The sequence below is a fragment of the Condylostylus longicornis genome, unplaced genomic scaffold (assembly GCF_029603195.1).
Source record: "Condylostylus longicornis isolate FDR11 unplaced genomic scaffold, ASM2960319v2 ptg000044l, whole genome shotgun sequence".
In the NCBI taxonomy this organism is placed as follows: Eukaryota; Metazoa; Arthropoda; class Insecta; order Diptera; family Dolichopodidae; genus Condylostylus; species Condylostylus longicornis.
The window spans coordinates 11,390,616-11,413,378 of record NW_026578013.1 but is presented as its reverse complement, the minus strand read 5'-3'; the positions used below and the strand labels follow the sequence as shown (position 1 = coordinate 11,413,378).

General features: G+C 24.3%; 1 protein-coding gene across 8 annotated transcripts in view; it reads right to left on the bottom strand.

Annotated features, from left to right (window-relative positions):
• LOC129610185 (sodium-dependent nutrient amino acid transporter 1) overlaps positions 1–22,763 on the bottom strand; it is a 99,961-nt gene that overhangs the window by 13,861 nt on the left and 63,337 nt on the right. For all 8 annotated transcript variants that reach the window (XM_055522614.1, XM_055522616.1, XM_055522613.1 and 5 more), the window contains one exon: positions 11,524–12,510. In XM_055522614.1, coding sequence (XP_055378589.1) covers positions 11,524–12,489 — 966 coding nt within the window. In that variant the 5' untranslated portion in view covers positions 12,490–12,510. The remainder of the gene's footprint in view (positions 1–11,523; positions 12,511–22,763) is intronic.

The window sequence follows — 22,763 nt, the reverse complement described above, 5'->3', positions numbered from 1 at the left end:
ATATACAATAAATGTATAACAAGTTTAAAAAAAAAAATTTAAATTGGTTAATTTCTGATGTGAAACTCTATGTGTGGAAATTTTCACGGTTTTTTGAATACATCTTGCATAAATTTAAATATTTTTGTTAATAAAAAATTATGAAAAAAAATTTTGTTTTACTTCTAAAACATTAGAAATGGTTCATGAAGTCTTAAGTTAAATGATTTTCATTATGGAGGTTTGGTTAATATTCTAAACTGAATTGCTTACTGATCAATATTGCAATTTAGACTTACAAAGAATAAGATTTGATACAGCGATAATATATTGATACGTGTAATCTCAGGATCTTTTTCGAACTCTTATCATCTCTACAAAGAATAGTTAAATACTAAAAGTAATGTAGAACGCATTGCTTGTATAGTATATAAAATATATTAATTAAATGAAATATTTGAAGTTAAAATTACATTTAATATTCAAAATTAATGTAATATTAAATTATTTGAACTTACGTGGTTTTGATTTCCTATATATTATGTGGGGAATGCTTTGTTATAAGATTTAATTTGATATATTGTATATCAGTTGAAAATTTGCTAAATGTTAATTAAAATTTTATTATACTATTAAAAACTGATGTTGTTCTTTTTAAATTTGCATAATTTTTGCAATCAAAATATAAAATTTTATTAATGAATCATTTTAATTTTAGTAAATAAGCATAAATTTAAATTATAGTTTTTGTATCACAGATTTTATTTACGAGTACATAGTATATAGAATGATTTTTAACAAAAATGTGTTAAATTAATTCTTGATCATAACAAAATTAATTTGGGAAATTTAATTTACTATTACAAAATATTTATGAAAATTTTATATATTTAGTTTAATTCGCCTTTGATTGTTAAATTCATTTAAAATTCGGCGAGCTATGCAAAAATGTTCATACATGTTTAAAAACATTATCTTTCGCCATTATCTTATACCATTGGTTAGAGGATCGAAAATGGGTAAAACACTTTGTTTTCGATTCGGTGCCAAATCTCAAGGGTTTCCGAGTTCCAGGAATTTTAACGAACTTTCACGAAATTTTTACTTATACAAGTGTTTTTAATTACAAATTCCGTTCTGAAAAAGATAGGAATGCTTCTGAAAGACCTAGTGAAGGGCTTTAAATAGACATGCTGCTTGGTTCTGTATTTTATGTGCATTTGTAATACCAAGCATTCGAACTTTAGAGAAAATCAATTTTTTCAGTTGTTTTATTTTTTCAGTTTTATCGAACCATAGATAATTTCGTAATTTGAAATCTTGAAGCTTGCATTTATTAAGTTATCAAACATTAAAAAGTATTTTATGGTACAGAAGATATAGCCCTAAAACCATTTCTATGTCAAGATTTTAAAGGCCCTATTTTTCATTATTTTTAATTTTTATTGATTTTAAGCGCTGTAATTATCAACTATCATTGATTTTGGATGACAAGAGTCACTCGAAAAAACAGTTGACGTTTTTATAAGCCGTTATTTTGTTAAACAAATAATAATAAAATTGAAATTATTTACAAAATTTATACAAAATTTAATTTGAAAAACAAAAAATTTGAAATTTTTGAAAAAAAAAACCTAGAGTTTTATATAACGAAAAACAAAAAAAAATCTAGTAATCAAAAAAATTTTTTCGAAACTTTTCTTGGTAAAGAAAATTGATAGGTTTTTAATATTTGCCAATTTTTATAAGAAATGGTACCTATATGGTTTGAAATTTTTAAATGCATTTTTCTCGGATCAGGTGCAATTTAAAAATTTGAAAAAAATATTTTCGAAATCTAGGCACCATTTAGCATCTGAAATTATTAAAATTATCAAGTTGGAGCGAATTTTTAAAGACATGCCATACAAATTTTGACATTATATTCTAATATAAAATTTTTTTTACAAGGAAAATTTAATTTTTTTGTACAAAATGGAGTTTGTAAATATGATATGGTATTAATTTTTTGAAGTTAATAAATAATTAATAAAAAATTTAAGGGAATTAATAAATTTTCAACGTATTCCCACAAAAATTAAAATTGGCATATGGTTGATGCAACTGAAGAGGTGTGCCAATAAAGAAATTGATTGAAAATATGATATTGAATAGAAATAGATTTGAGTAGATGTGTTTGTATTTAGTTTGTTTTAGATTAAGTTGAATGTGTTTATGAAAAATATTATTACATGTTTTGATTTTTGAATTTGTGGTTTTTGTGCTAAATCTTCTGTACTATAAAAAATTTTTTACTGTTTAAGGATGTAAATTAAAGTTTAAGCAGCTGGAAAAAATTCTATAAAAAAATTTCAAGGTTTCGAAAAATTTCTTACGAAATTTTAGTTAGAAGAAATTGAAAAAATAAAACATGTGAAAAAATTGATTTTCCCTAAAGTTCGAAGGCTTGGTATTCCAAGCATGTCTAGTTTTCATTTCCTTTTCCTTCTAGGCCTGTTTGAAAACTGTTTGTTTGAAGTTTCCATCTTTTTCAGAACGGAATTTGTAATCAAAAAAACTTGGATAAGAAAAATTTCGTGAAAATTCGTCAAAATCCTTGGAATTCGGAAAGATTTTAAGATTTGGTACTTAGTATAGGAAAAAAAATTTTTACCAATTTTCGAGCCAACCGATGGTATATGTTATTGTATTCCTTTCTGAATCATCTTGTATATCTACGAATTATAATGTCTTTTTAATACATTGTCTCCTTGCTACATTGTGTGATGGTAAAGAGCAATTCATCACTCATTAGTATCTCAAACACTCATTAGTATACTTTCTTTTCTCAACATTACTTTTTTTCGTCCCTCCAATACTCCATTATCTTTCTTTAAAGTATACCTTTTGTACACAATAACATGTTACAAAATAGATTGCAACTTGTTTTTTTAACTCTGTATTTTTAAACAGATACAAAATTTAAAAAAAACCCAATCATTATTTAATAAATTGACTATAAACCACAAAATATTAACAATGTATTGAATTATTATGGGAATTAAATTAACATAAGAATAATTATTTAAAAAAAATTATATATTTTCTAAATTGAAATTGTATACTTTATTTAACAGCTTAGAGATTAAACACAAGTATTGTATAATATATCAGTAATGAAAATGATTAGAAATTATACTTTTTAAAAATTATATGGAAATTATACGTGTTGGTTTGTGTAATTTTGTAATTTGAGTAAAGTTTTTGCTTTAAAAAACTTTATGCAATTTAATTTTATTAGAATTTGGTATATGTATAAAAATATTCTTATTACATAATATGTTATCGCATGCCTATACACTGCTAGGTCGACTTTAGATATAAGAACATTAAATATTTTTTAAGTGTGGATTAACCTCGCTACATTATTAAAAATTTCACTGTCGTTTTATTTCCAAAATCATTTGATTTTCAAATTCTTATTCTACTTTTAATTATTCAAATTCTTAATAACTACTAATAACACCTTTAAATTGAAGTCTTATAAAAATTATACAATTGCATAAAATTTATTTTCTAATATGCATTTCCACAGCATATTTCTAGGGGTGTAATTTTTAATATAAATTTGTGTATTATTAAATTGTAATGTTAGAAGTTTTTTTTTAAATACCTGTATATTAACTTCATAATTGAAACTTGGAAATGATAAGATGACCTAGTGAGCTGAGGGAGGACTCGTTGGCAGCTCCAATCCTACAGAATGTAGGTGTGAGGGCCTGAGGAGGTTTACACTTTCCATTCTTTATAAATTTTTGTCTTCAGCTACAGGATATTTAGAAGATATTTTTTAGGGTATTGATAGTAACTTAAGAAAAAAAAGTACCAATTTTCAGTTACAAAACTTGATCGCAACCATTTCTGAACAATATATGCATATAATAAGTGAAGTTTTTTATTGGTTTTTGTGTAAACATTGGAAAACAGTGCCTCCTGTCTTATCAACGGTTTCTATTAAACTATGATTGCATAATCTTCACCTAAACGCCAAATCAATATTCGAGTTCTAAAATTAATTTTCTCTTGATTTATTAAGATATTCAAATTCATCAACAAAAAAAAAATTAAAATAATGAAGGTAATAAAAAATCTTTATAATTTTATTATTATTAAAACACGGGTGCTATAAAATTTTAATTTATTAATAATAATAAAAATTCTTTAAAAAAAATTAATTGATTTTGTGGTTTTTGTAAACAGATGCATAATATTAGTAATAAACTTTTTTGAATTTTTTTTTAAATTTAAAATTATAAATTAATTTATTCTAAATTATTCTTATAATTAATATGTTATTGATTAAATAAACAAATTATTATTTAAATAAACAAGTTTACATGAAAATAAAACATTTGATTAAAATTGAAATAATTAATTTGTTCTTTACCAAAAAGCCGGAAAAATGTTGATTTTAATTCAGCTTTTTTGTATAGTAAATATAACAAAATGTTAAAGAAATTTAATATTTATTTCATTACTGTCCTCCTACGTACACATGCACGTACTTAAGCGTAACATAACAATATTTTATTTCCATCATCATTTTACATCTTACAATATTTTTCATTGTAAAAGTTTCAAAAATACTTGTAGTACAGTTTTAATTTCAACAATTTAAAATAAAGGGAGACGTTTAATTGATAAAACGTTAAAAGTAATAGTTAACATTTATACATGTATAAATTACAGATACCTGTTATTTTAATATAATGATCTCTCCCTCTCTTTCAATAAAACTGTTAATTCTTACCGTTTACTTTTAATGTTACTGACATGACAAATCGTTGATTGTAATTGTAGTAAAAGAAAATTTTTGATTTTATAAAATATTGGAAGGAATTGATTTTATTCTGTGGGTAATTTAATTAATATTATAAATAATTTGATATTTTTTATATTTTGTGCAAAATGAAAACAAAATATAAATCTAAAATGCCAGTTATTGTCAGATGATTTAGATTATAGATTTCTAAGAAAACTTAAACAATTGCAAAAGTATTTGGAATTAATTTGTAATTTAAATAAGCCTCAGCGTAAATCTATTACAAGTATTGCAAATCCTTCATTACAAGTATTGTAAATCTAAGGTGTTTTTTGTTTGTTCAGAGCTTAGGTCCTTAAAGAGAACGCTATAAATCTTTGTGATTTAATTTTTTCACGTCAATTATACTTTCACGTAAATATGTTTCACGCATAACTGTTATCATAAATTTTGTATTGTTCCACTACTAATCTATATCTGGATTGTTGGACTATCAAGGATCAAATTTAAAAGTCATTTTTAATAATTGAAAGAATACGATCATTCAATTTACATAATACCTACGTAAGTAAATAACAAATCTGTTATCTTACTCAAATTCCAAGTCTAGAATAAACAAATTCCATTTTGTTTTTTTACGAGATAGAATCGAGAAGGCTAGCTAAATTTTCGACATAATTTGAAACATTTAGGAAAGTAACTTTGCTAAAACAATACAGAGCTTGACTATTAGATGACAATTAGAGCTTGACTTATGTTAGGTGTTTTAGACCTTGTATGAATTGTTAAATACGATGCTTATTTGTTGTCATTTTCGTATTGTCTTAAAGGCATACAGACTCGTATACATTGCGATTCAAAACAGGATTACCCAACAAAACTGCAATTTAAGACAAAAGAAGTAAATAAAAGCTAAATTTTCTACGTTCGTGTATAATCTTAAGTCCATACGTTGTAATAAAGAGTTACCATCGTTAGTCTAAATCGTATGGCATTCTGTAATGCAATTTAAAAAGGTATAAAGAAATATTGAATAATAATTGTGTATGTGTATAAAGCAAAAATCTTTTCTACATGAATAACTAACAAGTTCAACAGTTTACTAAAAGGCACAGTAATTTATATTCAAAAATGTACGTATGTATGCATATGTATGTATAACTATATTAAATGAGTATTAAGTTTTTTGATATCTTTATTATTTTAATAACATTAATTTTTTTTTCTTTCTTGTATACTCCAGGCATATGAGATTTTTGTAACATTTAAAGTTATTTTAAATATCGTTTCCTCAAACTTAATCCACCAGAAATGAAATGATTTTTTTTTTCTTTTTGTATTTTAAATGGGGAAAATGAAATAAATAGACGTTTTATTTTCAAGAAATAAATTCTCATATGTCGCCATACAAAATTAACTGACATATTATAGGGCTTTTCCTCGTTCTGCTCACTGATTAAAGCCATATACTCACTTCAGTAGTCAACTTGTTTTCTTTTAATAATTTATTTTTATATTTTATTTATGCTTTATAACTAAATAGTAAAATCAAAAAGTTCTCTGATTTCTGTTAAGGCATTAAGTATGCAGAATATTTATGTACGTAGCTACATGTATAATACGCAAGTGAATACGTACATTTTATTTTAGTATTAAACTGCATTTTAGATTGTATGTATCAATATGTATGACATATATTATAACCAAATTACGATATTATATAATTTCATTTTGAATGTATGTATGTATATAGAAATTTAGAGGAATAGGCTAATTTAAATGTGTACGAAATACGAAGAAAATTTATCTGTATGCGGGTCATTTGTTGTGAATCAAATCGTTTATGGTGGATTTAGTAATGGTTTTTGAGTCTATTTCTTAAATATCTTAATTATGTGCAATTTTTTATTGAATAAGAATGTCAAATTGGAAATTAACATTATAATATTTAACTTTTTAAGAAAATCCTAAAATCATATTTAATCGAAATTTAAGTATAGACAAATTAAGAAGTCCAAATCTCTGATATTGGATTAAAATTATTGAAAATTTACCTTTCCACTTTATGTCAAAAACTAACTTGTTTTTTTTTTTTTAAATAACTCGAATGAAGTTTTAAAACCTCAAGATTTATCCAATTTTAAAATTTTAGGGATTTCTTGGCCCTAACTTAAATGTCATAATCTCAAAAATTATAGAAACATGCTTTAAACATGCCTAAATTTTAGGCATGTTTATTCTTTAATTCGAATTCGTAGTTTGTATATTTTTGGCAACTGTTTTACTATCAAAATTTAAGATTGTTATTAATAAAATTTTATAATTTTTGTTAAGCAAATAAAATAAATTTTAAAATATAATATAAAAAATTGGACACAGAAAGAAAACAAATTAACAATAAAAAGTCAGTCAGCTGTGGAACAGAATGCGTGCTTTAACATTTGTTTCATAACTTATAACATACGCTTACGTATATAGAACTTTCACTATTCCATTCAAGTTACTTTGATTTTCATAACAATATACTGAACATCTTTGTATAAGATCATTTAATGGTAGAAATATACATTGCATGTTAATATGGTAAACCTGAAAAATTTTTATACGCACCAAATTACGTTTTACTTATATACTTGTACAAATAGCACGTATTTGAAGCTTTACTCAAAATTTGACATTCCGTTTGTAACATTTACGGTATATCGTGGTTATAATATTGTCCATTTTGTATTTGATTGTCATTTCCCTTAAATTTTTGACAAGAGAGCAATTTGTTCCTCTCATTGTAGCATAATATTTGTGGAAAATTTGTAACTTAGAGAAATTTTTTAACACTTCGAATAAAACGCTCAATTGTGCTCAAATTATGTTCGACACAACACCTTCTATGTTATTTTGTTTGACATTTTAATGAGAAATTAAATAAAAAAAAAGATAAATGATATTTTTATTTTCTAAAGGTTTATATGGCGATTTGTTCTTTTTAGTCAAATTTTTCATTGCATTCTAACAGTTGTTGAACGGTCTAAAGAGAATTTGTCCAGAGTTTTTGATTTAACGATTAATTTAAAACATTATGTATATACGATAGTTATCAAATTAAATGTGAAAATCTTTTAAAGAAAGTTTAGAGAAATCATAGAGAGACTTTATTAGTATTTTATTCCAGGTCGAATTTATTTCGTACCCCAAAGTTAACAAAATCAATTTAAAATTTACTAGATTTTCATTTTTAAAGGAAAATATAGAAATGTTATGTAAGTGATTATATGTAAAATACGCGAAAAAAAGCACGTTAAATTCATGTGTTTTCTTTTTTAATTGCTTTGGATATCATATAACATTGAATGTCTTACATTTTTAGTGTTCACATTTTGCGAATAAATAAAAATAAATGTGATTTTAGCACGAACTTTGTTTGCTATTATTATTTGTACCTAGCTAACAATTAGCGTTAATAATTATTTTTTAGCACTATGAGAATTTAAAGATTTGATGATCTATGTGCCACAATTAAATGTGACCGGTCTACTGATTTTTTACTTCTTCTTTCTTTTACGATAATAAAAGCGATAATGAACTTTTGATAAAAAAAAATCGAGAAATCAAAATATGGAAAGGGGGTACTTTTCTGGGGTTATAAAATCCAATATTAATTTGTAAATTAATAGTGGGTATGTTTGATTTTCATTTAAAGTGGAAGAAAAACATGTTACAAAATAAAGTTTTGTAATTTTTTTACTTATACTTTTCACAAGTAAACTGTTAATGAAAAAACATTTAAATTTTATAAAAAATATTTGATTCAAATTAAGGTTTTTGCATATTGTTGGTCTTTTTGGAGTTGTAAATAGGACCTCAAGTTTTACGAAATGCTTAATTACAATTAAATATATTAGTGATTTAGTTCTCGAGATTGCCACAAGGAATCAATTTTGGTGTACATACCTTCTTCATTATGGTTGTACAATATGCAAATATTGAAAAATTTTTAAAAATCAAATACATGTATGGCAATTTGTAATTGTATGGCAAAGTCTCCGTAATTAAAATGAGTTTTCAAAAAAAATTAATTTCAAAATTACGTGATGATGTGATTTCGAAAAATTTCTAATAAACCGTTTTAACTTTAAATGCATTTTTCTCGAAAATGTTAATTTGAAAGTAGGCAAAATGTGGTTTAGGGCGACGATATTTAATGAAAAAATTCCAAGTATTATAAATTAAGGGATCTATGTGGCATCTACGTATGTTCTTACTGGAAAATTATGAACTAATATTTTCGTAAAGTATAAGACGTAAATATTTTTTTTTTATTAAAAAATATTTCTGCTTTTATTTAATAAAAATCAAATGTAAGAGTAAATTTTATTCATTCAAATTTATCAGAAGAACAGAATTTTACAGAATATTACGAGTATCTCGGCGTAATATGAAGAGGAATAATATTGTATGCGCTCGAACTATGTAAAATGATAAAATGCTCTATCAAAAATGGTTGTAATTTAATATTTTCAAAGTATTAGTGTAAAAAAAATTAATTACTTGGAACAATATGATTAAAGATCACGTTCTTGTTATTATATTATAACACTAGCATGAAACTTCTGTTATTAACTATGTACTTTAAAAATTTTAATCTTTATCGTAAAATATAATAATATAATATTTCTGAGTATATGACAGAATAATTAAAATTTTGTTTATAAAATATTCCCAATCGAGAATAACCCACTCGTGACGTAAACCAAATGTGGTTTTTAAAATTTATTTTTTTCTAACTTTACTAAATAGCTTAAAGAGTCATATTTTTAATCCTACATATATATATATATATATATATATATAATATAAATATATATATATATAAATAAACGATAAACTAATTATTGTTGAAAGGGTATCTTATATTTTATCTTGAGATTTAGATGTAATCTACAAAATTGTAAATTCATTTATTTTTATACGTTCACGAATTTTAGCAGTAAAATTTAATTTATACCATTTCCAATAATCAACTCATATAATATGTGTGTTGAAGAATTCATTGACAATTATGCTTAGGTGAATTTTTATAATTTCAATATTCCACAGTTAATTATTTCAACATAAAATTTGGGCTTTCCATTTTTTGTGCCATAACTTTCGATTACATCTAGAATGTGTTCACCTTTAATAATTTTACCAAAAGCACAACGTTTACCATTCAAAAATGGTATCGGTTTGAAACTTATTGTGAATCTTGTACCAACCATATTATCTTTGATTGGCATCATGGAAAGTGTACCTTTGTGATTATGGTCGACTGAAAAATTTTCTGGATAATCAAAATTTTCTTCATCAAAATCAAATAAATCGCCACCTTCAAAATATAAACCAGGAAAAATTTTAGTAAAAACTGTTCCTTTAAGACAAATTCTTTTTTCTTTCGGTGTACACTGATTGTGTGGCCAATTGCGATGATTTTCACATATATCAATAAATTTTTCAACAGTTTTCGGACAATATTCAATATATAACATTATTATTAAACGACCCAATGGATTGAAATTTTTTTTCCCAACATCCAAATAGACTAGAGGCCGATTATGCTTAGCAGCTATTTCAAATTCTTTAGATCTAATTAGACCTGGCAATATTAATGGATATTTACTTCTACATTTTATTTCTTGGCGCATACGATGCCAAAATTTTTCTAGTTCTTTAGTTGTTTCTACTTTGGGCGAAGCGTTTAAAATGAATTTTGCGATTCTTTTATTCTGTTTCTCAATGAAACTTTTTTCCTCCAGCCAAATTTTAGTTTTAGATGGTTTAGGTTTAGAATATTTTAAAATATGATCTACTTTACCATGAGTTCTTTGTATGTAATTGATTCGGTACAATAGATTTAAATTATCCTTTAAAATGTCATTAAATTTTACTAGGTCATCTTGGAATTTTTTAATTTTGAAATATGAAAGTACTTCTACTTGTGGTGATTGTGTATATCCACTAGATTTTTTTGTTTTAAGCACATTTTTCCGAAATTTCTTATAATCTTTCTCTGCTCTTTCCATTGAAGTTTCCGAATTTGTTGGACGCATAAATTTCCTTAAACCGCATGTGGCCATTATACTTTTAAATTTTATTTTCCTTGCATTCAATTTATTGTAAATTATTAAATAAGGAAGAATTATTTGTCTTGTATTTTAATTATTATGTTCCCAACAAATATTTTAGAATCGTTTTTGAAATTATTAAATTTTGAAGTTTCGAATTTATAATTTTTCTGACAGTTTTAAGGAAATAGATTTCAAATTTTACAATTAGATTTAGTATTAGGCATCTGACTTGAATATTATATGAATTCAAATAATTCTTATGTATGTATGTGAATTTGAATTGAGAAAATAGATAAATTCTTATAAAGGGTAGTCGAAAAAAATGAACAGCAGAGCAACTATTGATGTAATTAAAAACACGGCTATTTAAAGGTACGTAAAATTTTGAATTATTCAAAACTCATCCAGTTTTAATGCTTTCAAGTGGTAGCTGAATTCATGTTTCATTTTACAAAAATTTTTAGGAAGATTTTGCGATAAGCAAGGTACGTAAAATATTTCATTGATTATTGAGCGACACTAAAAATTCATATCCCAAAATTATTTGTAAAACATTTGAGAAAATACTAATCAATTACATATGTATATGTATTTGTATATGTAAATATACGTATATCAAAGTATTATAATAAGAAAACCTACCTGTGTGCTTGGTTGATCATCTGCAACAGGTATCAATTTTGCTGTTGAACCAGCCTTATCAATACTACCATTACTTGATTTATTTGTTGTTGTTGTATTTGCATAATTATGATGATGATGATTAAGATGATGATGATGAAAATTATTAATGGTAGATTCACCATTATTGCTATAATTATTATTATCTAATACATGTGTTGTTGCAGTTGTTGTTGTTGTATCATTTATGGTACTTTGTGTATTACTAGCTGCTGAAGATGTTGCTTGTAATGGCTGATGAAAAATTTGCTGATTATTTTGATGATTTATTGATGATGATGTTTTACCATTTGTTATTGAATGGGTTCTATTTATATGAGATGATGTTATTTTATTGTTATTAGAATTACTGTCATTATTACTATTATTGTTATTATTAATTGAAGTTATTGTAAAAATTTGATTATCATTTTGATATTGATAGTTATTATTGATACTATTAGGACTATTTGAACTGTTATGATTATTGCCACTACTAGTCTTTGAAGATTTATTTAACGTTCCCATTGTTTCTTCTAATATTTGCTGATTATTATTGTTAAGATTTAGTCCTATATCGGTGGTATTGTCGTCGTCGTATTCGCCCTCGTTTTTACGACGATTTTGATTGATGTGATGATTCAATTGATTAATATGGTAATCTAAATGATGATTATCATTCTCATGTGATGTTATTGGTTTTGATTGTTGCTGTTGTTGACGTTTTTCTAATTGTTTTTGTAATTTTTCTTGATGTGCTCTTAAGTGTTGTTCTAAAACTGAATCATTGCTAATTCGAGATTTAAATTTCTCTTCAACTGTTATATTTTTTGATGATGTTCGCGTTAATTTAATATCGTGATGATGTTGTGTTGATGCATTACGATTGAATTTCGTTGGAGAGAATTTATTTCCTGCAATTATTTCAGAACGATCAGCAAATGACATTGGTTTTGTTACATTTGAAATCTGTAAATAGCAAAAAAAATACAAATAATTTTAGACTTGTATATAGTAATTTAAATATTTAGATGAAAAATATTTTAAAAATTTAATGAACATTATTTGTATAAACACAATGTGAATTTTATTGACAATAGACTTGATTTTTTGTTTGCTTAAAATCAATCAGTTTGTTTGAATGAATAATTTTTACAATTTTCGTTAATTGGTTGGGATTATAAAATTACGTTAAAGCTATACATGTAAAATGCGGGAGTAGATTGAAAAAAATTTTAAATTAAAAATAAAATTTTGTATAATATTGTTTGTATGATTTATGAAAAGAATCACATTAAATTTAAATTAAATTAAATTAAAAATTTTCAATAGAATAAAAAGAATGTTGCTTGAAATACAGTTTACTTAACTAAATTGGGTAACAATAGTGTAATGAACTTTATATTGACATACGTAAGCAAACGTGTGTAATTGTGAGTGATATTAAGGAGTGGAATTGTTTAATTTACTATAGTTTTTTCGTCGCACAAATAATGTGCGAAGGTCATTGATCAAGGTTTATTGATAATAATAAATTCAGAAATGGTACAAGCATATCTGACCGGGTTTATAATTATTACAAATTTAAAGTACAATAATAAAATTAGTATGTACACTTATGTAAATTCGATATTACAACACAAACAATAAGCTTCAGACATACTCACTAGGCATTAGAATTCAAAATGTGTTGGCATTTGTATGTATTGAAAATTAAATGTCCATCTAAGAACTTACAACATTATCTATTCTTTATTGTCTATCTGTCAATTATGTAATTATGTAGGTACGATTAATGTAGGTTAATATTAGTTTTTTTGTAGGAAAACATGAAATTTATTTGGGAACATAAAAATTCATCCAAAACCCGAAGAGGATTTTAAATCACATATGTCATAATTTACACAGAATGAAGAAAAAATACTTTGGTGTGAATAAGAATTTTAACGAGAGCAATCTAATTTCAGACATTTCGGAAGCGAGATTTCAATTACAACTCAATGTTAAATTCAAGTGGTCAAGTTTGGTTTTTTAGTACATTTACTTTATTTATTTAGCACCTTTCTACTTTTTTAACAAAGTGGTGTTGCTAGTTTAAATGAAATTTATTGTTTAAGAAGTTCGTGATTAATAAATAATAAATTGCCAGCTGTAGCACCTATAAAATAATACTAACATGAAATATCGTAAAAAATAAAATTATGGGCTTTAACGTAATATTACAAAAACATAACGAGATGAATATGTCAAATATATATTTTTGACAATTCTATAAAAGTAAAACAGTTCATGCGATTTAACTGTACTACTTCCATAACAATTTTACTATGTTGCTGATAATTTAATATTTATAAACAAACTTGATTTGTATAGCACGATTTTGACTATACATGCATGTATCGCGATAAACTCTGTTCATGAAAAGGCCTAATGTTGAAAGTGCTCTTCGACATAATTTTTTTTGGGTAAGTCGAAAAATATGCGTGATAATCCTTGTAGTTTTATAAAATAATTTGCTTGATTAATTTTTATTACGCCATTAATTCTACTTTTTAAACAAATTCAAAGTTGCTAAAAGAATTCTGCCTATAACTTTGGGCTACAGAATTTTTGCTTTCACTAAATTATCTTCAATATAAGCGATTTTATATCTGATTTTAATTTGTAATTTTTGTAATATCGCAGTGCTATTTTTTAGGTGCTATATGGCTCAATGTGCGATTTGAAAACAATAGTGACATAAAATTTATAATATAAGAACGAAAAAAAAAGTCATTAATTTGATGAACATCAGCAGTGACTATGTCAAATCAAAAGTTCTTTCCTTTTAACACTTGTTTATGGGTTTTTCCACCTTCTAAAAATTGAAGAACAAGAAATGTACTGGGTGATTTTTTCTTAAAGATTTTTTAAGAGTTTTGTTATTTTGATTATGTGATGTGTTGGAATAAATTAAGTGAGTAGCAGATAAATCAGAACATTCAATATTTATTTTTAATTGCAGAAACTTATATATACATATTCTTCTTTCTATATTAGTAGTATTCTTCATTTTTTACAATTTACTGTTTATCCGAAAACATTCCAAAAACTTTTTGATTTAGAAAACTTTTTGGATCTTAAAAAGCCTGTGTAAATTAAAGAAGTTTTTGTACACTGCACAATAACACTTTATTTTTTTTATTTTTTGATAATAAAATAATTTTAAGAATTTCCAAAACATATTCTGACAATTATTTTTTGTTCTTATGAATTTTGTTAAATTTATTGGTTAAAAATAATTATTGAAGTTATCACGTAAGAATCATTTTATTCGGGAAGAACTCAAATTGCATACAAATTTGGTAATTTGTATTTGTTTTTTATTATCGTTGGTGTCATTCCATTGTTTTCGTTATGACACACGAAGTGTCAATTTGTTTTGATTTTAATTAATGATTTAATTGTTTGCTTGCCACATAATTCGACTGTTTTTTTTTTTTATTTAGAATTTCCGTTTTTTAAACCTTTGTGTAGTAGCCTTTAAGTAATTAATATGTTAAAATAATTAAAGTAATGGAAATACTTGTAAAAATATTAAATATATAGAAGAGGATTAATTTAGAGAAAACAAAAGGTATTTAAATAATAAAGTATAAAACAGACAAACATAAGATATCTGCCAAATTGCAAACCTTACGTTAACTTGACTTATTCAGCAAGTAAAATTATTACGATATTATTATTGAAATTAATATAAAATGAGAGACAATTGTTGTATGAACTTTTCTTTCACTAAGAAAAACTTTAAACGTGCCTTAAGATAAAGAGGAAAATCTCAAAGTTTTATAAAATTCTTAATAGAACTCTTTTTTGTAGAAGACAATGTCTCTGCATACTTTCCCAACAATTATTACAATTAAATAAATTCTCTGAAATTCACTAACATTTTTTTATTTAAAATTGTGTTAAGTTATAAGAACCAGTTGGCGATAATAAAAATATCATTTGTCACTCAATTTGAGTAGATTTAAAATTATTAATTGACAATACTCTTAATTCTTTTACAAAAAAAATTTGTTTTTTCTGTCAAAAAATAAAAATTCTTTGACACAAATTAAATTTTGATTTTATCTCAATCAATTTTTTATTAATTTATTTCTAGCGTTTGTTTTGTTCAATAGATTCAGTATTGTGTATAATTTATTAAAAAAAAAGAAAACAGGGAGAAAAATTTTTTAAAATTTAATTTGCATTCGAAAAGCAACCATTTTGTTATTTCGTTTCTTAAACACATATAATGACATTGTTGTAGTTAATTGTATTTTATGTGAATAAAAAATTATGATGATTTACGACATTATCATTTTGAATATGCAAATAAAAATTGATGGCATTCACCAATCTCTTAAAGAAGTGGCTATTTTTATTCAAACGGCTTCTATGTTTTTTTGCATGTAAGTAAGCGTGTTTATATAAATTTTATGTACGTATGTATGTACACATATAAAATTTATATAATATTTAAATTTTATTCTTTATTTAGAATATTTTTATATTCGTGTATACTTTATGATATTTTTAAAAATTAATTCAACCAACGTAGAATCGGCAAAGTTAACTATTTTTAGATAAACAAATATTAAATTTTTATATGTATGAATTTGTATATGTACTTATATACATACATTTATTTTATATACAACATATTGTGAAACAAAGATGTCAATTTTGTATTTGATGGCGTTTTGAATAGATTGTTTCCTGTTCGGAATATGCTCGTGGAATAAAAGAAAATTTTAAAGAAATTAACAGTTTTGGTATAAAAAGATTTATTCTTTCTATACCAAATTTATTCTTTCTATAATTTTTAATGAAGATCAATTCGATTTTTGATTTGTAAAAGAAATGTTTAGTAAATCTTATGGTAAGAATTTGGGTTATTATATGATTTATATTTAGGCCAAAATTATTCACGTTATGGTTTACATTTTCCCTCAAATTCAAAAAACAAAAACAAACTCGTATTTAGGACATACTAACATAGATTACAAATCTTTTGCAAACAAAAAATAATTCTTTGTAATCTAAAGAAATTCAAATTCAATTTAATTTTTTGAATAACTTTAAGCTAGAAACATTAAATTCAAGAATGTATAAGTGTCTCCTGAATATATGCAATATTTTACAAACAATTTTTGTTGTAATAAAAAATTCGACAACTTAAAAATTTAAAATTTTGTAATTGCTTATTCTACAAATATTTAAGGAATTACTGATACATTGTTTAACATAAAAAATATCGGTTCATAAATAATAAATATACTTATAGTATAACAAAACCTTTGTACGTTAAAAGTGTTAAGAAAAACTAATTTTAAATATTTAACAGAATAAATTGAAAAATAATAAAAATTCCTTCGAAAAGAAGCTGAAAATATTAGAATGTTAATTTGAAGCTTGAAACTACAATACTAGAACGTAATATCGAGAATATTTGAATTTTAGAAATTTTTCAAACAAATTTTTTTCATTTGAAAAGCGAAATGAATCGAAATATAAATTTATTTTTAAAGAGGAAGATTTAACATGTTCTCATGTAAAACCTTCTCATGTAATGCCTTGAAATTTAAAAGCATTATTATTAAAGTGCCACCAGTGTAGTAGCTTAAGTTGCTCGTTACTAAATTATACTTAATAAGTACTAAATCTAAATAAATAAGGCATTAATAAATTTTCGGTTCTGATTTAGCTATAATTATTATTATATCAATATTTTTATTAAAAAATATTTCTGTGTAGACTGATTATATAGTGAAATTTTTGAAGAATGCATTTGAATTTGCTCAATTTACATTTTTCAATTATTCAGCAACGTATTACATTTCGGTCCATGCGCGTAAGTTTTATTAAATCATCGTAATAAAGAAAATTTTAGTTTATACTTAAAAATTGTTTTTGGTTCATATTTTCATAATTTATGTACAAGAACGTAAATTAAGAACGTTCAGCCATTTATTTACGTACTTGCGTACATACATATGTAATAAACAGCTACGAGCATTAAATCAAATATGATAATGTACACTAATACATTGGAAATATAATAGTGCAAAAGTCTTTCTTTTAATCAAAAGAAGCCTAAATTATTTCTGAGCAGTAGACAACATTTTAAATTTATATTTTAATTCAAAATGTAAATCCAATACAAATTAAACATTATATGCTTATGGATGTCAAGACAATGCGAGTTAATGCTGCGTGTTTGTGTCAGAATAATTATGTAAATTTCGTTGATCACCCTCATATTTTTTTGAAAAGGAAATTATTAATAAATAATGTGCATATATGACGGTTTTATTTTGGATTTCTAAAGGAAGTATATGAATAAAATCAAAAAAAAAAAAAATGAAACAATAAAAATAGTTAATCATAAGATTATGCAATTGAATAAATAAGTTGTACAGGCTTTAAGTTATAATATGAGATTGTTATTGTGAATATTTTGTTTAACTTAATGTTGAATGCTATTTTGAAAATTTTGAACTTCTGATGTACCGATTTGAATATTGTTTTGTGGAATAGAATATGCAATCAAAAGATTCTATAGTGAATTCCCTTTTCCATGGTGACGCAGCAAGGATTTTTAATATTTTTAAAACTTACGCATATTTATTAAAATAATCTTTACAGCCGGTTAAGGATTTACCATGTCAGAGATTTATGATTTCTTTCAAGTAGGTTAGTGACATTCGTGGGGCGAAAAATATTTAACGCTAACTATCTTACCCTTAAGTGATCTCATCCTTAAGCGAAATGTTGTAAGTGATTGCAAATTAAATGTAAATTCTTTGCATTTATAGATTTTTTAAAATGAAAACTAATTCTTTAGGGAATGAAGCGGATCCTTAAATTTGATTTTGATGCCCGTTACAAAAGCCTGCCTCTTACCGTTGCTTGTTCTATATATTGTTAAATCCTGAAGTGCTTGTACTTTTGCATAATAAGGTACGATTAATTCATTTCCTTGATCTCTTAGTTTTTTCTCCTATTCCCTCCTTTTGAATACAAATTTTTTGTTAAAAATTTTTGAAATTAAATCCTATAATTCTATTTCAAGTACATTAACAAAATTTCATCATGTTGTCGTAAACAATTTTTAATTTTACATCTCAATTTTCTTATTTTTTTTATAATTAAATTACATATTTCTTTTATTAAATCATCAATCAATATCAAAGTCATAACTTCAATAATATTACAAAAAAACTCACTCTTTTTGTCAGCATAAAATAAACCTTTAATACTCACTTTTATACCCAAACACTAACTAGGATATAATAAAGAACATTTACACAAATTGTAGTCATTACAAAATAAATACTTTCAAAGGAAAAATGTGCTTGTTTATGCAATCTATATGAACGTGTATTATTACAAAGTAATCAGAAAAATATTCAAAATCATTCCTCGATTACTGTGATTAAAGGTATTATTTGCCAACTTACACGAAATATCTTCATCAATCAACATTTAATTTTAAGATAATCACAGTTTTTTTTTACTTAGATGTTGTGATTTTTTTTTTCAATTCTTTTTTTTCTTAAGATATAATTGATGATAGTTAAGGTATACCTATACCACCTAATGATAACCTACCACAGAGAATCTTCACATAAAATATATTGGTAATGTGAAAAGAAAAAAAAATACAAAAATTGGCAATCATTTCTGAAAGAACTTCCAATTCAAAATGCTTCCTTTGCGATATTCAATTGAGTTCGTTGATGCTTAGGAAGAATACAGAAAAAAATATTCTTAAAATAAGTGACTAATTTAGATTTAAAGCTCGTTAATAGTTTAAATTTAAAAGGTTTTATGTTAAAGTAAATTTTGATGTTTTACTGTTATTCGATTCTTTAAACATTTCACGATTTAAATTATTCAAAGAAGCATTAATTAAAATTATTTCTAAAAATTATTATTCCTATGGTAAAGATTGAGAATTGCACTTTATCTAAATTGTGCCCACCTTATAGTAGAGGATGAGATTTATCATTTTAACAAAAATGGTATAGGGTTTTTACGCCCTTAACGCTTTTCACATTAAATTTGAAGCATTTAATTTAAAGAACTTCCGAATGATTATCTTTAAGAAACGTAACAGAACTTCTGCTGAACTTAATTGGCTTTCCCATTAAAGTTAATTGGTTTTTATATTATTTTCCATTTCGTTTACATTCAAAGTTAAGGAAATCGAATGTAACTTTTTAAAAAATTTTACATCGTCATTGTAAGAGTTGCCAGTTTAACGATAACTTCTTACTTCCCTCTAACAAAATAATTATTAGACCCTATAAAAAGGTTTTGAGTGAAATTAAAAATATTTTTAATGATACTACTTCTCCTGGAACAGTTGATGTTAAAGATTTAAAGGAGAAAAGTTTAGACCTTACTATAGTAGCTTTTTGACTAGAACATTATCAAATGATTTTGTTGTGGGTATAGTAACTCAATTAACTAAAAATACAATAATCAATATTAACCTTGAATCTGACATGATTAAATGATTTCGAATTATTTGAAAAAAAAGCATTATGGTCAAATTTTACACTCGTTTGTTCTGAAAATCCACATCTACATATGTAAAAAAGAAGTGTCAGGTGCCTTGAAAATTTTTTAAAAATAGGAAAGACTTTAAATTTTTATTTCTAAATTTTAAAAATCTTTCTTTTTGCTACCTTTCAAAGTCATTGGAAGAATTCACCGAAATTTGGAAAACTTCAAAAATTTGAAAACGCAGAACATTTATTTTATTTTTATGTAGTGTTTTTATTTTAAAAATTGACGTAAATGACACATGTCGCTTCCAGTATGGTTGGTGTATTTACTTTTTTTTGCAAATATTTTAGAAAAAGCTGACATTTGAAGTTTGTAAGATTAGTATAGATTAATTAAGATTCTCACAAATAAAATAATATGAATTAATTCTCTCGCTTGCAAAAAAGAAAAAATCCTAACGGGTTTGAAAGCCCGATATGAATTTCCTAAAATTTACCTTCGACAAACGTGTCATTTGTTGTATTCACAGTTTTCAAAACTGTTGCATATGACAGCTGTAATAATATGTAGATCAGCATGATCAATTTACTTAATACGATTTCTACGGCTTTAAATTGTTTTTGAATATTATTCAGTGGATCAACTCTAAAATAAGGTTATGTTATAGGAAAATTTATTTACCCTATACTATAAACAGTTCCTATACTCATATAATTCTGCTTATTACTAGTTTAACTAAATCTGCAATTCCGTAATGCCATTCAATATTTGTTAAATGTGCTTTTTTGTAAAACCTTCTTTTATCACAAACTAGTTAGTTATTTTGTTTTTATAAGCAAATAATTCATGTATAAAATTTTAATTTGTCTACAATTAAATTAATTTAAATAATATTTTCGTATAGTTGACAAGAATTAATTTTTGTTTTTTTTTTAAATTATTATTTATGATTTATTGATTTTTGGTTGTTATTTTACGAGTATGTGTGTATATTTTAGACTTATTATAATTCATAAGGAATTTATAAAAGTTACGTAAATGTACACTTAAAAAAATTTCTAAGCTTAAAAGGATGATATTGCAGATTATCTCATAATACCTGACAGAAATATCATTAGAATTTTATGAATAGAAATACTTTATATGTGTATATAGGTATGTGTAATGTGAATATTGTTAATAAAATAGACATAAATATGCATATTATATAACGAATTTTATGAGAAATTTCGGATTAATAATATTAAATTTAAGAAAAAATTTACAATAAGTCAAAAGGAATTCATAAAGCGTAAATTTTTTATTTATAAAAATTAAAAAAAAAATGATGTCATTTTATTTTTTTAATATTTTTATTTTTGCCTTTTGATCAATTGGCTAACGAATAATAATAATAATGAATTTAATAATAATTTTACAAAATAATGAAAGAAAAAAAAAATGCAAATTAAAATTGAAGAAATATTTTAGTGAATCAGTTAAATTTGTGGTTATAGTTAATAATTTTTAAAAATGACCTTTACTGCCCATTAAATTTAAATGTTAATAATTTTTGTGCAATTTTGCAAGACAAAAAAAAAATGTTAATTCTCTTGTATATTTGAAGAAACCCTCCTTAATATATTTAGTGCCGGTTAGATGATTTGAAGATAATTACCCTCTTTGCTTATGACTCTAGAGATTATTCGATTATTCTACACGTACACATAAACATACGAAATTGTTGCTAATCAAGAAAAAAATTTTGAAAAGAAAATTTTCAAGGTTATTACAATTTTTTCATTTTAAGTTTTTCTGCAACATTTTTTTTAAACTTTTAAAAAATTAAGTGATAGAAATGTTTTTTGTTTATAATTTCATCTTTTTCACCTTAGATGTTTAGGAAATAAAATAACAAAAACGGAAAATTCTTTGTTTTTTATGAATTTTTCTTTGAATTTCCGTCACATGTCTATTATTTTAAGTAAATTTAGAGAAAAAAACTTTAAAATTCACACTTAAGTTAGGTATTTCCTTCTTAGTAGGTTATTCTGTAATACAGATACAAAAGATACATTATTGTAAATATATAGATTAGGGGAAAAACCTATTATTATTTACTGAATAAAAAAAGGTTAAGAATAATATTGTGCATTTATTGATTGTACAAGAATTTGATGACAGAAATTTATTGTAGAATGAGTGTTTATTATATAGTTCTTTAATTTGAACTTATTTAAAATTTTCAATTTATTCCAACTTTTTAAGATTTTATGCAGCAGTATATCATAATTCTTGTTAGACCAAATTAATATCATTGAGGCGATTTTGAAAAATATAATTAATTATAGTTAACTCTTCTTACTCATATAACGTGTAACATTTAGTTCAGAACTTTTACTTGAATTATCTATACATCGTATTACAACTGAGGCGCTCAGCGCTTTTGTGGCCTATACAACCTTTTTGGCAAAAATGAGTTATTATGTTCAATAGAGCTTTAATTATTGAATTAATTGTTTTATATTTCCAAAATACTTAATTTACTCCTCTTTTCACTCTATTTTGACATGAGTTTGTTTTTGGCTTTTAAAAATATCTTGAAAATGAAATTAAATATTTAACATTTCAATTGCAATTTACTCGAAATGTCATTTTTCTAAGTAGACCACTAATACGATGAGTGCCTCAACTGTACGTCA